This window comes from Pteropus alecto, unplaced genomic scaffold (genome assembly GCF_000325575.1).
Source record: "Pteropus alecto unplaced genomic scaffold, ASM32557v1 scaffold50, whole genome shotgun sequence".
NCBI classification, from domain to species: Eukaryota; Metazoa; Chordata; class Mammalia; order Chiroptera; family Pteropodidae; genus Pteropus; species Pteropus alecto.
Window position 1 is genome coordinate 3234081 of NW_006431918.1, and position 16484 is coordinate 3250564.

General features: G+C 44.4%; 1 protein-coding gene across 1 annotated transcript in view; it reads right to left on the bottom strand.

Moving 5' to 3' along the window:
* The window catches only part of PRSS55 (serine protease 55), an 11085-nt gene extending 1712 nt beyond the window's left edge, over nt 1–9373 (bottom strand). The window contains exons 1-4 of the mRNA XM_025042354.1: nt 9293–9373; nt 7231–7463; nt 5659–5909; nt 4084–4226 (exon numbers count right to left, since the gene is read on the bottom strand). Coding sequence (XP_024898122.1) covers nt 4084–4226; nt 5659–5909; nt 7231–7463; nt 9293–9373 — 708 coding nt within the window. The remainder of the gene's footprint in view (nt 1–4083; nt 4227–5658; nt 5910–7230; nt 7464–9292) is intronic.
* Nucleotides 9374–16484: the final 7111 nt, after the last annotated feature.

The window sequence follows — 16484 nt, forward strand, 5'->3', positions numbered from 1 at the left end:
GCGGAGTGAGACAGAAGGTAGAGGGACTAGTTAAGAGAAGGTGAAAATGATGAGGATCTGAACCGGGGCATGAGGAGGTCAGAATGAGTGCAGATAGATTGAAACCCCTCCATCTGGTGACTGGTGACATTGGACATGGATGGCGAAGACTAATTCTAAGGTCACTGGGAATGGGTAACAGAGATACAATGCAGGGAAAGATAATGAATAAATTGTGGTCAAGTGGAGTTTGGGTGGACTGTGAAACACATCACTAACAAAGGGTTCAACAGAGCAGAACTAACAGAGACTTCGAAACTCAAGGACACCCAGTAAGTACGGGCCAAACCAAAATTACCCTTTCCAGTGCCAAACGCGCCTCTAGCACGTGTCTGCTTTTTTGTGGGTGTGCGCTTTCCTTTGTGCTAGTTCTCTTTCAAAGTCATGGGGCAAGAACCAAATCAACAGGATTTCTACTCAAATAGCTCATTCCTTAAATGCTGTTTTTATAATTTTCAATTTTATGAAGGCATGAGTATTATAAAATTTTTTATTAATGTATTACCTTGATTATTCATTTCTTTCCTTAACAAGGAGAGAATTGTCCTTGGGCAAGTAACTTTTATAAGCCTCAGGATCCATGTCCTTAAAATGGAGATAATACCAACTACTTCCCAAGATTTTTGGAAGATAAAATTTAAGAAAATCTATAAATTACTCAGCACAGAGTGAGTGGTATATAGTAAATACTCCAGAAATGTATTAATATTATTATTTTACATTTACGAATTACAAACATTTCTTGTGTGTTTAGGAAACAGAGATTCCCTTCATGGACTGCTGGGACCTGAGAAACATCTATAAATACATGTCTTTTTATGCATAAAGCCTTTAAAGTTTTTTTCTTTCTCTTGGAAAGAAAAGCAAGGACTGCCTAAAAGAAGGGTCTGGCCTCGGTCAGCAAGCACCTAGGAACCTAGGACTAATGACAGCCCACATAAGGGGGACTAAAGCTGGTGGCCAGGGAGGGACCTGTCTGGTTAGGAGCACACTGACCACAAGTCTTCACCTCTGTGAGATAATTACCCCATGTGATCGCTCTTGTCCTTTCCAGGATAGAAGGAGATGACCCGGCTTCCAGCCTAGGCCCACCACTACTTGGACTAAGGGGGAATCACTTAAAATTCTAAATCCCTGTTTTCTCCTCTGTTTAAAGAGGGAGAGTGAGACCTGCCCAGCCAATCTTACAGGATAGTGCAGAGAACAGAATTATCGAATGCGTGAAAATTCTGCGAAGTTAATATACCTCTTCAGATCCATTCAGATAGTGAAGGAAATGACTGATGATTAAAATAACCAGGTTTTCTCATCTGTGAAACAGAGTTTTGATTAAATATTTTCCTATATTCTTTTACAGCTCTACAAGTCTGTGATTCTCAAAGTCTAAGATTCCGTGGCGTGAAATAAGACATCTGTGCTAGTGTCATGGGTGATGAGCTCAAGATAACACCCTGGAAAGTAGCCCAGGACAGTGAAACTACTCTGTATGATGCTATCACGATGGATACATGTCATTACACACTTGTCCAAACCCGTAGAATGCCAACATCAAGAGAGGCCCTGATGTAAGCTGTGGACTCTGGGTGATAATGATGTGTCAAGACAGATTCACCGATTATAACAAATGTACCCTGTGGTGGGGGATGTTGATAACGGGGGAGGTTATGAATGTGTGGGAGCAGGGGCTATATGGGAAATTTATACTTTCCTCTCAAATTTTCTGTAAACCTAAGACTGCATTAAAAAAATAAAATCTTTAATAAGTAGCTCAGGTCTAAATCCAGGTCGGCTTGGTAGCAGTGCAACCAAACTGCTCAATGGCCCGACTGGCTGCCAGCACATAAGCCTGTCTCCACCTGCAGACTCAGCCTCCTTCAGGACCTGTCTCAGATGTCCCCTCTGCTAGGGCTAATTGGCCGACAGATAGTTGCTGGCTTCCTTGGAAAGTTCATCTATTTGACAAACGTTTGTTGAGCATTTTTCCGCGTGCCGAGCAGTGCTTGAGGCCCTGGGGGTTCACGCGTGAAGAAGACAACGCTTCCGCTGGAGCGGAAGAGACAGATCAGAAGACACTGCCCTTTGTCGTGATGCCGGTTGCTCCAGTGGTTGCTGGTCCTTCACAAAAGGATTGTGTTACTTACTAGTGGGATATGTTTGATTTTATATTTTGCTTGACTATGCCACTCGAAAATTATTGTTTTTTTAAATTAAACTTTTCTTCATAGTATAACCTTAGTCAGGGGATTACAAAGATGAAAAGTGCTGGGAAAAGTGAATCCAAAAACCCAATTGTTTTTCATTTTAGCATTTACTTTTAATTAGTATTTTAGGCATAGCAGAATCTTACTGCCTTATTTTGAACACGTTTAAATGCTTTCGTTATAAAATGATATTTCCTCAATTATGTGATTACATGCTTTTAAAAAGTTTTCTAAATTTAAAAGTGTGATTTTATATTTAAGGGTAGTTATTTTAAAACCATAAGGGACTTTCTGCCTGGTTTCTCTGTTTTTAGGTGATGATAATATTGTATAATTTCAAAAAATTTCCTTTACTGAATTGCTGTCAGCTTATTGTTGACAATAGAAAGCTTTCTAAACAGAGAGCAAAGCTTTTCACTTCATGATTTTTTTTAAAAAAAAAGGCTTAAAATGATAACAGCACATTTATTTATAGCAAGCACTCTTAAGTAATAGATGATTACTTTTAGAAGCTTTCATTAAAGTACATTTTGGTAGGGGAGGGACTGAAGCAAAAATTCTAGACCCCAGATGGTTGATCCAGCCATTAAAGCAAAGGGTACAGAAAATGTCACCAAAGATGACACTTGATTATTTCAAATTTTGTCACAGTTGGCTTTGGCCATTTGAACATGTGATGGTGTTGGATCAGAGATTGAAAGGAGAGTTGGGAGTACAGGTGGGGCCTGATTCTTATATTCTTGAGTGGGCACTAAAAGTGACAGCCTGGGGTCACAGAGCGTCTCCCACACAGGGCACAACCTCCCTTATGGATCTAGCTCTGCTCCCCTCCCTCTCCAGAGTCATCGCATGTTACCCCTGGCTTCTGGGATATTGGAAGTTCCCTGAACACATGATGCTGTTTCAAGCCTTTGTGATTTCCCCCACATTCTCTCTGGAATGCTCTCTCTTTCCAGCCACACTGTCTATTCACGTTGTTTCCCCTTTGGGATTGATAGGGGAGCCCTCTGTAGATAAATACTCTCCCCTTCCATGAGACAGCCTTCCATCACTCTACTGAATCTATAACATCTACATTTACAGTTTTACCCTAATGAACAGATCCACTGCCAAGCCGATGAGTAGGACTAAGTGGGCTCATCAGAGTGATCCCTCCCAAGATGAAGAGAGCATCTTTGAGCTGTAAAGATAAAGTCCATCACTCATCCATAAAAACAAAGGAAGCTAATTTCTGAGTATTTTTTTTCTATATTTTCTAGCATCACTCAAAAAGTGGTTTTCTTTTTAGATTTTTTGTGTTCATTTTGTTAAAGAGAGACTAAGATATCAGACTTTGGTTTGATGAAACCCACGTGCATCACCCAATATATTATAGTTGTTTACCCACCTGCCTGTCCAGGAGATCGTGGGCCCCATTAGATGAGAAACTAAGTCTCATTCATGGTTGAATCCCCAGGGCTTACTATGCTCAACAAAGATTTGCTAAATTGATGAATTAAAATGATTCTTTGTATGGATCTCAAATCCCCCTTGCCTTTTTGTTTTTTAAGAAATCCCAGTAATGGAAAAGGTCCTGGAGCCCTATTTATCTAGTGTACCTGGAGATGACCTCAGATATTTATGCAGAGCTTCTGCATACTGCCTCCCAGGCATGCACTGGTATTCCAAGGACCTGACAATGAGTATTCCCCAATCCATGTCCCCGACTCCACGGCCAAGCCCCGATTCCCATGCATTTTTCAGACTATTACTATTTATTCCCAGTGGAGAGAGGATACCCTTGCATCAGCAGCCCTGAGAGGATGAGTACCTATAAGATGAGGAGGGGATATCCCTTAGTTACCTGGCAAGCATCATAGCTCTCATTCTCATATCCAGCACACAGCATATTTTTGGTAAGTTTTGAAAACAACTTTGAACATTTCTCCCAATCCATGATGATCATTGGCACTTTTATCAGATCAGGTTTCACAGAGTTTTTGTCACCTGGCCCACAGAGAAAGCATATTAGAAGAGTCACCAGATGGCAGTCCAGTGTCATAATGCCACTGACTGTGTCCTTGACCACCCCGAGCATCCCTGCTTCCCATCAGCCGCCCGTCCACCTTCCTTCACAGACTCTCAGCCCCTCATTCTCTACTTCCTTCAAGTCATCCCAGGCAGTTTACTCAGTCCATCACCCCATGTTTTTCCAAACAATTTCCCATCTACTTCAATTATTTCTCTCATTCAAAATCATATGCCTGCTTCCAAGAAGACTTCCAGCTTGACTCCAGCCAGACCTACAGACTTAACATCTCGGCACTGGTTATTGGATCATTTCTCAGCATAATCCTACCTTTTCATCGTATCTGCCTATTACCACCTTTATTATGAGAGTATGGTCCTTCCCTAACACAGGGCTGCGGAGAGTGCGTTTGTACTCCCAGCGGAAAAGCTTTCGCGTCCTCTAGGCAAGGGTAGGTTGGCTGCGAGTCTTTACAGGGGACCTGCCAAGGCCCTTTGCAGCCGCTTCCGGGAATCGGTCTGGATTTCTCTCCATCTCATTAACTCTGGCCACACGGAGATTTCAGTTCTTCTTATCGAGCATTTTTAATCTCATAGATGTCCTCCTCCACTTCTAACGTTTGAGTAGTGCTGGGAGCCCAGAATCAATGTGACACCAGTTGCTCTCTAGCTACTAAACTCTTGAAATACCTACCATTTTCCAGACCCCAGCTCATTGCAAAGAATCCCTATGGACCTAGAGTCTGTTTCAGGCCTGAGACGGGGCTGTGCTCTTCCCATTCCTTCCTCTACCCATTTGCTCTTGGTTTTGCTGAGTTTTCTTTGGGGACAGTCCAGGGTTTTGTTGAGCTTTCTCTGGGGATTTCTTTCATCAACCCTGTTACAGTTCCTCCTATTTTGGCCAAGTAACAATGTAACAACAAGTAACAACAGATCCACTTCTAAGAGTGGCTGGGCAACACTCCAGGGCCATCAAACATCTAGGCCAGAGCAGGCATCTCGAATGCCTGTGGGAAGCAGGTGGGAAACGTGAATGGGTGAACCAAAAGAGGTGTGAAGGAATTGAGAGTAGAGAGGCCTCTGGCCAACTGGAGAGTGTAAATTCAATTAAACGGACAAACAAGATTGCTCTGTGCTGTCTGAATACGACCATGCCCAGGACTGGCATCCCAGCTTAGGGCCTTGAAGAGAGGCGTCCTCGGCCCTGAGGAGGGGCTGAGAATGGGCCTCCGCGGGCCTCTGCGGTGCAGGGGTTTGCTCCAGTGCAAGTCCTTTTCTGTCCCCTCCTTCCTCAGCCCTCTCCCCTTCGCGCCCTCTTCCCCTGTCCTTTAGACCGAGTGGCCCAGCCGCAGATGCCCATGATATGGCTCCTCCCCCAGTAGCTCTCAGGAGGTGCGTGGCAGTCACATACCAGTTTTGGTCTGTCCCCATCCTGCTACCCAGCATCTGTGCCACGTGGAGGGGCTGGGCTGCCAGGGCATGCAGATGGGTTCCTTCAGGCCACTGAACGTGATCTGCGACTTCAACAGCAGCAAGGCGATGTCATTGTCCATGTTGAGTTTGTTAAAGTCCTTGTGAAGAACCATGCTCGAGACCCCTTTTACCTCCAGGGATGGGCTCTGTAAGTTGTTGGTCCCCAGCACAACGCTCAGGTCTGTCGGACTGGCAGCACAGAACCAGAGAGGGGAGGGCAAGAGGGGAAGAAAAGTCACAAGACACCCAGAACTCGCTGTGCCCGAAAACACCTACATCCCATTTAGTTCTAGGGGCCTTTAGGACTTGTTGTACTGTGGCTGTTGCTCAGAAGGTGTGAGAATTTGAAAAAGGTAGAGAAGGAGTGTGAAATGGCCAGTGTGGCAGACCATAGCCACACGGCTGCCCAAGCACAGTCCCAGAGATGTGAATGAAATACTCCTGCCTACTGGGCAAAGGCAGAAGAGGCTGAAGAGCCCACAAAACAATTCAAAACAAAACAAAACAAAACAAAAAAAACCAAACACACACAAAAACGAAAACACAAAACACTTGGCACAAATTAAACTAACCCTCAGATAGGTAAAGTATTACTACATAAATTTGTCTACCAGCAATTTACAGACCCCAGAACAGAATTGAATCTAGACCTGCTACTGATTAAGCAGAAAGAATCCTCAGTTATAATTCAGGAATTGCCCTCCAAGAACTTTCTAATAGCCAATTTTTTAAGTACCCATGGGAGCAGGTACAATGCGTTTCCTTGGTTATGCCACAGTGAAACTGTCGAGGTGTTTGATTAATGCTTTTAAGTCGGTCTGTGTATCCTCGAACTTTCCTGAGGTGATGTAGCAAGTGTAGCAGAAAGCTCAAGCACTGGAGCCAGGATTTAAATCCTGTTTCTGTCTGCTAGGTGTGGACCTTGGGTGAGCCACCAACCTCATTGGATCTCAGATTCCTTCTCTCTAAAACGGCATTGTTCATTCTACTTGCCTCAGGGTTGTTAAATGATTAAATAAGCTAGTGCAGGTAGCTTCTTAGAAGGTCATTGGCACATGATTGGTAATCCATAGATTCCAGATTTTCTACCAGTCTCCTAGAACACAGAGAAAACTCTACAAGGAGCAGAGTACTGGGGTGTCTGATGGCCCAGAAACCCAGACTTACAGAATTAGGAAAATTTCCTCTGAAGACTTGACTGTCCTAGGAGAGGTAAACGGACCAAGCCCTTTGGTTCCATTGGGCCACAGATATTCCTGGGACAACAGTGTGTGACCTCAGCAAAGCCATAGTAATTGGCCCTGGGTGACAATGAGGAGGGCACAGCAGGGTGCCAAGCTCCAGTTTGCTGCCTCCTTATCCCCAGGGCTGGAGGGGGTGGGTGATAGCTGTAGTGTCTGAGGACTGACCAGCCCCAGGATTCCCCTGAGCAATCAGGTCTGACTGAGTGTTGGGGTGCTCCAGGGGTGAACGCTGACCGAAACAGCAGGGAGGGGCTCTTGATACTTACATCATCCCCTCATGAGATAAGCAGTGAGCAGCAGTGACAATCCACCACTCGTCGATGATCGTGCCGCCACAGAAATGTTCATTGCCTGCCTGAATACTCACCAGCCATGGGAACTCACCCACCTCAGCCTCTATGCCCCCTATGATTCTGGAATACTGAGGTCCTCCCTCAAAAGTAGGTCTTTCACCGCATTCTGGTGGAATGGAAGAGAAAGGAAAGGAAAAGATGCAACACTTAGTCGATATCCGTAGGAAGCTTCTAAGTAGCTATCATTATACTCATTCTCGACATAAAGAAACGAAGGCTGGCCCAGCGAAGCAGCCCGGGAACATAAGTAAGCCAACAGAGTAAGCTTTATTTTTGTTGCACAGAGCTTGAGACATGGGTCAAAAGTGTGGGCTCTGTCCTCTTTCCAGCACTGTGATCTCGGTCAAGTCACTTCACTGAGTTTGTTTCTGCCTTCGTCCAAGAGAAAATGAAGGGAAATACTTGTCCAGCACCAACTATGGAGTGGTAGGGACAATAACACTCCCAAAAGATGGCCGTGTCCTAATGGACCATGGCTTGGAACTTGTGGATGTTGCCTTACAAGGTTTAGGAAATTTTGGAGACGGAATTAAAGTTGATTATCAGCTGCCCTTAAAACGGGAGATTATCCTGGATAATCTGAGTGGGTCCGATGTAATCACAAGGGTCCTTAACAGTGGTAAAGAGAGGCAGAAGGAGAGAGCTGAGATCTTAAAAGAAAGGCCTGGAGAGATGCAATGTCATTGGCTTTGAAGATGGAATAATGGGCCACAAACTATAAACTAGAATGGCAAGGCAAAGGTTCTCTCCAGAGCCCCTGCTAGGAATGCAGGCCTGCTGACACCGTGGTCTCATGTTGGACCTCTACCGAACAGAACTGTAAGATAGGAAATTTATGTTGTTTAAGCCACTAAGTTTGTGGTAGTTTCTTATAGCAGCCATAAGAAACTAAAACACGTGGGAAACCAGAGGGCGCAGAAAGGACCCGAACCTACCGGAAGACCTGAACTGTCCTAGGTTAGAACAGTCTGTTCCAGGAGGACCAGCTCCATTTCCTAGGAAGCTGAGAGCACAAGCTGTAGTTGCCAGTGCAGAGAGGAGAAATCTGCTTCTGGACTGAGTCCAGCTCCTTGACCCCAGGAGAAGAGACACCCCATTAACATTTGTTGAGTCAGTCTTAGTGGCCAATTTGTTAATTAATGGACTCACTAACCAACTCTTTCACGTTGCCCTAATGCTCTGCTGGGTGAAGGGGACATGAGCAGGGTCACTGTCATGTCCAGTCCTGCCTGGGAGAGCTGCTCTGGACACTGGGAGAGGAGTCTACATACCGAGATGTGCGCTCTTGGCTTGGGACATGAGCAGCAAAACTGATAACAGGAGCATGACCTTTGGCTTTGCTGTTGGCCTAGGAGGTGACAGAGGCCAGGGCTGAGGGGGATGGCATTGATAAAGCCTGCCCTCTTATATCCGACCTTGGCTGGTGATGTCACAATGGGCTATGGGCTTGAGAACTCAGGTCATGCAGGTTTCTCTTCTTGCCGTTTGTTTCTAAGGTGGTTGCACAGAGGTATCTCATCCTTAAAGCTGTCTTGTCTGAGCTTCCATTTCTGGTGACCTGGGCATGGCCTGCCTTTCACCGAGTCCTTGATGGGCACTTTGCTTTTGGCCCCCATCATAAGTGGCCTATTTTAAGGCTCAGACGCCTCCTCTTCCATAGAGCCTGTCACGTCAGGGGGCCTCTGTGAACGTGTGCCTAAGGCCTGAACGAGGGGCTGCCAGGCTGGACCCTCAAGGATGGAGAGGAGCTCAGGAGGCTGGGGGCCTCCCCCAGCACTAAGGACTAGTATAGTACGGTTGCCCTCATACTCCTTTGCTCAGGCTTCTGACCTGAGACCGCCAGCGTGAACCTCGCAGGCTGAGTTCAGAGGCCCTCACCTTCCTTCATGCCCAGCCCAGCAGGTGACAATCCCTGTTTCCACCACCTTCTGGATTTATTTCACATGGCTCCAAAGCCTGCAGATAAGCCCCTGACCATTTCTAAAGACAAAAAGATAGGACTCAGAGATGTAAATGCCTGGTCCATGGCTCCCTCTTCTGTCAGCAACTTGGTCATGGATACGGACCTTTGGATTTACCTCACAAGTCCAGTGCACTGACTCAGGTGGACTTGATCTAGAACTCCTCAGGACTTCCTTCCTGGCCACGGGGCAGGCCACTGGTTGAGAGTGTGTCACGTGCTCAATTCAGTTCCCAAAGTGCCCACAGGTCATCTCTAGCAGACCCGTGTCTACCTTGCCCAGTCTCTCTCTCTGGGTTTCCTCCTCTGTAGGAAAGGGATTATCATGCTCACAAGTAAAGTTGTGAAGCTCAAAATGAGATCATGTGATTCAGGTGGTGGCCTCTCTTCACTACACCAAGGGGATGACTCCAGCTACTTTCTGAGAGGAGAAATTCCAGAACATGTGACTTACTCTTTCTCTCATCCGTGGTCCCTTGCCTGCAGCTGCTCTTCAGCGCCCAGGTGTCCACTCGGAGTGTTGAGCCAGCCTGTTGTGTGGCCACGGACAGTGCTAGCCCCACCCGTTCTGAATAATACCTCATCTGTCTTCTCAAAGGGCTAAGTCTTTCTTTAATGGCATATGGGTGAAGGTCTCAAAGCACACCAGGCCACCTGGCACTGGTCCCACCATCGGGAAGATCCAGGTTTTCGCTCTGTGCTTCCTTTGGACTCAGCTCTCTCCTTCCCCTGGCCCTGCTACCACACCCTGATAAATAACCGTGGTTTCTCTACTCAGGTTCTATTGGTTCTGGGGGTGTGAAGGAAGGAGGAGCCTGGGCCCAGGGTCTGATTGGGAGGATGGAGAATGACAGTTAATCTCACTGAGGGAGAGGCAGGGGTGACAGGCATATCCGCTCTAAACCGCTGCCCATTTTCTACGAAAGTATCTGAACAAAATCACAGCTCACCTCTACGAAGATCCATTGCCTTCTGGTCTATATCTCTCCTATTCACATGGCTTAGACCCTATTTCTCATGAAATATTCATTCACAGTCCAGCATTTCTTCGCCAAGCTTCTTTGCAATAACGATGGACTGCACCATGCCTGAACAGGTTTATTTATCTTTAATTGCTTTTCCAAGGCTGTAAAGTAAAGGGATGGACAAGTACGGACAGAGCCACCATGCCCAGCCACAGCTGCAGAGGGCGCCACTCCTACAGACTACAAGGAGAATGGCTCCCTCTGGAATTGGGCAAACATGGCTTGGGTGTGGAGAGAAACTTCAGTGCTCTATAAGGAATCTATAGAAATTCAAAGAGGAAAGGAGGCACATGATGACGTAGTTTGCCTAGGACTGCTGCCTGGCTGATGCTCAGGGGCCCCCAGGGTGGCATTATTGCAGTGACTTTATTTACCACCATCCTGGCCAACAGTTCTATAACTTTGGTGTCCAGACTAGGGAGCTCGTTTGGTGCAGATTAAGGTTGCCAGATTTAGCAAATAAAAATACAGGATGCCCAGTTACATCTGAATTTCAGATCAAGAACAATTTTTTTTTTTTTTTTTAGTATATGCATACCCTATGCAATGTTTGGGATATGCAGTATATCTGCCTACTCATCTTGTATAGCTCATCAATCACAATACTTTTATATTCAACTTCTTTAGTATCTCTCAATTACATGTTTCTCAGTAACTCTTTTGTTGCAGGCTGAACAGTGTCCCCTTAAAATTCGTATGTTGTAGTTCCAACCCCCAGGACCTCAGAATGTGACCACATTTGGAGACAGGGTGCTTAAGTTAAATGAGACCTTCAGGGCAGGGCACTAATTCAATATGACTGGTGTCATTATAGGAAGAGGAAGAGACACCAGTGCGTGTGCACAGAGAGATGACCATGTGAAGAGGCAGCAAGAGGGGCCATCGGCACGCCAAAGGCAGAGGTCCGGAACAGATCCTTCCATTATGGCTCTCAGAAGGAACCCAGCCCTGTTGGCACCTTGATCTTGGACTTCCCAGCCTCCAGAACCGGGAAACTGCTGTTGTTTAAGCCTCCCTGTCTGTGGTAGTTTGTTACAGCAGCTTTGGCTGTTCCAGAACCGGGAAACTGCTGTTGTTTACACCTCCCTGTCCATGGTAGTTTGTTACAGCAGCTTTGGCAAACAAATACACCCACCCTCTTTCCTACTTTAGGCCACCGCCGTCTTCCATCTGTATTATTGGAGCCGCTTCCAAAATGATATTCTCTTTTCTAATTTCATTCTCTCTAAAATAATCTCAATGTTATACCCAGAATAATCTTTCGACGCACATGTGACTATACGATCGGCTTTCATTCCCCTGCTCTCCTCATTAACCTCACAGGGAAGTCCCAATCTCCTAACACGTCACAGCAGGCTTTGAGATCTGCTTCCCGAGACTGTCAAAACTCGCCCAGAGACCCAAAGTTCTTTAATGCCAAAGCAGATGTTAGAACACATGGCTCTTCAAGAGGCTCAGTCGGGGGTGAAAGGAGAAAGTATAGACAAAGGTTTGCCTGAAATGGTGTCCTTTTAGTGCCCCCTGCAGAGGGAACACAGAGAGGGAGGAACTGAGCTATAATGCAGACTCAGCTAAGCCAGGCTACATTGCATCTCCTGCTTCCTCCCTAAGCCCGGGCTTACTGCTATGTCACCCAGGACCAGCTGTGCCATGCATTTGTGATAGCCTCAAAATATATAAAGAACTACAACTCACAATCGAAGAATCCAAACAATCCAATTAAAAAATGGGCAGAATAACTAAATAGACATTTTTCCGAAGCAGATGTAAAGATAACCAACAGGTAAATGAAAAGGTGCTTGATGCCATTCATTATCAGGGGAACCGAAACCATAAGGAGATATGACCTCACACATGCTGGAATGACCACGATCCCAACAAGAGAGAACAAGTGCCGGTGACGAATTAGAGAAACACTATGGAGGTCCCTTTAAAAAATTAAAAATAGAATTACCATATGATCCAACAATGCTGCTTCTGGGTAGATATCCAAAGGAAGTGAAAACAAGATCTCGAAGAGATCCGTATTCCCACGTTCATTGCCGCATTAATCACAGTAGCCAAGATAAAGAATTAGAACCTAAGTGTCCATCTATAGATGAATGGAAAAAGAAGACATGACATATATATAAAATGAAATATTATTCAGCTATGAGATAGACTTATGGATTATGTAGATGTATGTTGTTTCTAAATATTGGGGGATTTCCCAGGTTTCATGTTATCGATTTCAAATCTGATTCCACTGTGGTCATAGTATATACTTTGGATATACTGAATCATTTCAAATTTATTGAGACTTCTTTTATCACCCAGAATATAGTCTATCTTGATAAATGCTCTGGGATACTTGGGGGAGATGTGCGCATATTGTGTTGTCATTGCATGGACTGTTTAATAAATGTAAATTAGATCGAGTTGGTTGATCATATTGTTAAAGTCTTCTATACACTAACTGATTTCCTGTCTACTGAAGCAAAACAAAAACACTCTGATCCTCTTCCCAAAGTGGGAAGCCAAGAGTCTCATAAGTCAAAATATCTATCTCTAGGTGATAATCATTGTTTTTCACTTCAGTCATAATCCCATCTTCATATCTTTGTGTCACTTTGGGCCCTCCAAGAAGCAGATGCCAAGATCGAATTATATGTGAAAGAGATTTATTGGAGGAAATGCGTGAAATGAATAAAAGGTGTGGGGGAGTAGCAGGAGACAGTGTGTCTTCAGACCCCAGTGCAGGTGTGGGAAAGTCTCATTCAGGTTGACATCTCCTGAGCAAAGATTGCTATGCTGGGCTGTAACGATTGGCTCAAATATCCCCTGCCACTGTCAGTCATTGGTGGGTGCAGTGCAATGGAAGGGTAGCCTCTCTGCCATAAAGGACTCAAAGCAGCAATCACTGAAAACTGTCATCAACTATGCTCCCTGCGGCAGGTTCTCCCAAAGCAGATCTGAGCAGTATTTGTCCATGGCTACCACAGTCCTGTACTCTAAAGACTAAACAATAAATTTGGCCAGCAACAACACATGGGAAAGGAAGGGAGTAAAGGGAAATTGGTGTATACAAGTATGTAACAAAGCAAACATGAAAATCTGGGCAGCTTTTTGCAGAAAATCAAGTCTGTAACTCATCCTAAAAGGCCGTAGCTAGTATTTGTAAATTCCTTCTTCCTATTTGAATGAAGCTCAACTGATTGTGGTTCTTTACTCAGTGGGGTGACCCAAACTTTCATTTTTCAGTTTTTGGTGGTTTTGTCTCTATTGGGTTGCTTAAAATTAATTTCCCATTAATTTCTTCTTTTGGAAAATGAAATACTAAGAGCATCCCCAGAAGGTTTCATGGACCCCAGGCATACTCCTTGTCGCCACTGTGTGCAGCAAAACTCTGTTTTCTTGATAATCAGGATCAATCATCTCAGTAACCTCTTTCTTTGCCCCTTGGTTCAATGGCCTGAAGAGCCCCGAATGGCCAGGCAGCAGTCTCAATTCTGAGGTCAGCAGAACCAGTGTATCCCCTAGTAGAAGCTTTCCTCCCTTGAGAGCTAGGGCCTCTAAATATTCAGAGTTCAAAGTTGGTGTAATAAGAAACAAAACATTTTTTTTGAGTGGATCATTAAGTTACTAGTAAATATAACCAGTCACATTTCTATCTCTTGATTTACAAACCCAGGAGAATCGGCACCATATATTGAATACTGGTTCTCAATATATGCCATATTTCGTAAAAGAGCATTCCGACCTCACAAGTAGTTAGATCTCAACAGGCTCAACCTTCAGTAGACTATTACATTGTTTTACCAGGCATACTGCTTCTGGGTGGTGGGATGTATAATAAGATCTGTGAATCCCATGGGCATCTACTCATTGCCTATTTCTGTTGCATTATAACTAATTGGTCAGATGTAGTGCCAAATAGAAAAATCAACATGATAAATAACTAGGCATTTAGTTATGTGTGGTAGGGTAGCAGAAGCATTGTGGGCAAAGCAGGCACATTCATATACAGAATCAATGTCTATTACCATGACGAAAAACTGCTGCCTACTCCATGAGCGAAGAGGTCAAGTGTAATCGACCTCCCACCAGATGGGCTGTGTGCCACATTGTCATCAGCCTACAGATGACGGCCACACAGCGTTTTCAAGGATACTGACACTCCCCTTGAAACTGTATTTTTCAAAGCACAATTTAACACAGTGTCCTCAGGACTCACATAAGGGATAGAGTTAGAGAATGAGTGAGCAGGTCACACTCAATAAATTTTTTCCAACATTTCTATCTAAGACTTTGGATTTTTTCTTTCATATTCTACAAAAATTAATACAGGCCATTTTTTTTTGTCCAAGGTTTTCATCTGTCAACCAAAGAGAGCAACTTCCAGCTGCTCCAGATAACCCATTGAATCTGAACTTTCTCTTAAATACACCCAGATTGACAATCTATTATCAATCTGTGATAACCTATTATCAAATTGTGATAACCAATCACATTTTACTTTATTCTTCACCCAAGTCCCTTGGAATCCATTCTCACACATAATCCTTAGGTTTCCACAAATATACACTCACAGAATGTGACAGTTCATTTCATGTACACACTGTATTCTCCTGAGTCAAGGTTGAACCGATGCCCTATGAAGTCTATTGGGTTACTCTACTTACGGTGCTAACTGCCATGAGAGGCGTGGGGATGTGATGAAGAGAGAATCAGTATGCCCTGGGAAAGTAGTTATTTCAGTCCAGTCATTCCAAAGTCTTCATCGAAGAGGAAACCAGCCTCCCATAAAGGAGTGGAGGGGCTGCTTCTGATAGGAAGGGAAGCTCAGTTGGATTTGAGGTTTTAAAGCACAGTGATTAATCTTAACCCACCCAACTATTCCATTGTGATTTTCTTGGGCACTTTTTCCCCTCAATTAATCATCTTTCAGGTAAGCATCTAAAGAGGTAGTAAATTCAAGTTATGTTGGAATTCTGCCACCTACAGGAACAACTCTGGGTCTGATTTTTCGATACAATTGATAGGAGATTTTTTTAGGGCAACTGTAGAAGGTTCTCTGGCTCTTGGATTATGCCTTTGAGTCGAAACTGAAAAGCCCCAAGATTGTTGGGTTTGTTTTCTGTAAACTTTCCATGGCATTTGTAACAGCAATTCTTATACTTATCTCTTGTACAAGAATTCTATTGCAAAAGCCACTTAGGTTCCTCTGATAGGTAACTGATTCCAGGAATGACAGGTAATAACTTGAGAAACTGTTTTGACATTGCATACCACAGACTCCCAGAGTCCCGTTTTCCACCAGTGATGAGGTCATCACTGCCTTTAAATCAAACTAGGCCTGACAACAAATCTTAGATTTCCATTTTTGCAATTGTATTTCCTAGAACCAGTTTCAGTGCCAAATACTGTATCAGTCAGGATTCTATCAGGAAAACAGAAAACACTCAATATATCTCAAGGATAGGGACTCAGAAACAGAAGCTTATGGAACCATTAAAAGGGTTGAGCGCAAAGGTCGGAAAAAAGAGCTGCTTGCTTTCAGGAGCTTAGCCAACTCCAGCAATCATAGGAGCTCACTGTTGATGATGTTTTATCCTCTTCAGCATTAGAGTGATGATTTGCAGGAGGGCACCCAAAGTTAAGGGCAAACCTTACAACTGTTGTCTGCTGAAAACTGCATTTATCTGTACATTGCTGCTACAGGAAAATAATGATTTCTCCTTGACCTCTACCTCCTAAAACTTGGCTGAGGATCTAAATCGGAAGCCTGCTGGGTTTCTGAGAAATGTAGCTCCAAGCCTTCAGCCTCTACAATTCTTAAGAGAGTTTAGGAAGGCAGAGACGGTGCTAAATATTGAGGTACAGTGTCTGGCATGTTGACCTACTCCATGGGGAAAACAAGAAGAGTAATTCCCTCACATAGTCACTAACTATGAAGGTAAAATGAGATAACACTTGTGAAATCCTGAGCACAGTACAACATAGTGATAAGCCTTAATGGGTAGCCTGTAGCCTGATAACTTTAACAGCCCTGAAATAAGACTGGCTCATAGCTTCCATTCTGTTCTCTGGGAGACAGCACTAGATGACTCTGTGTAGTATTTTCTATTTGTCCCCATTTTTCACTGCAGATGCATTGGCTGTCCTTCCCTGGCTGACCCTTCGAGATTGAGTCACCTGCAATC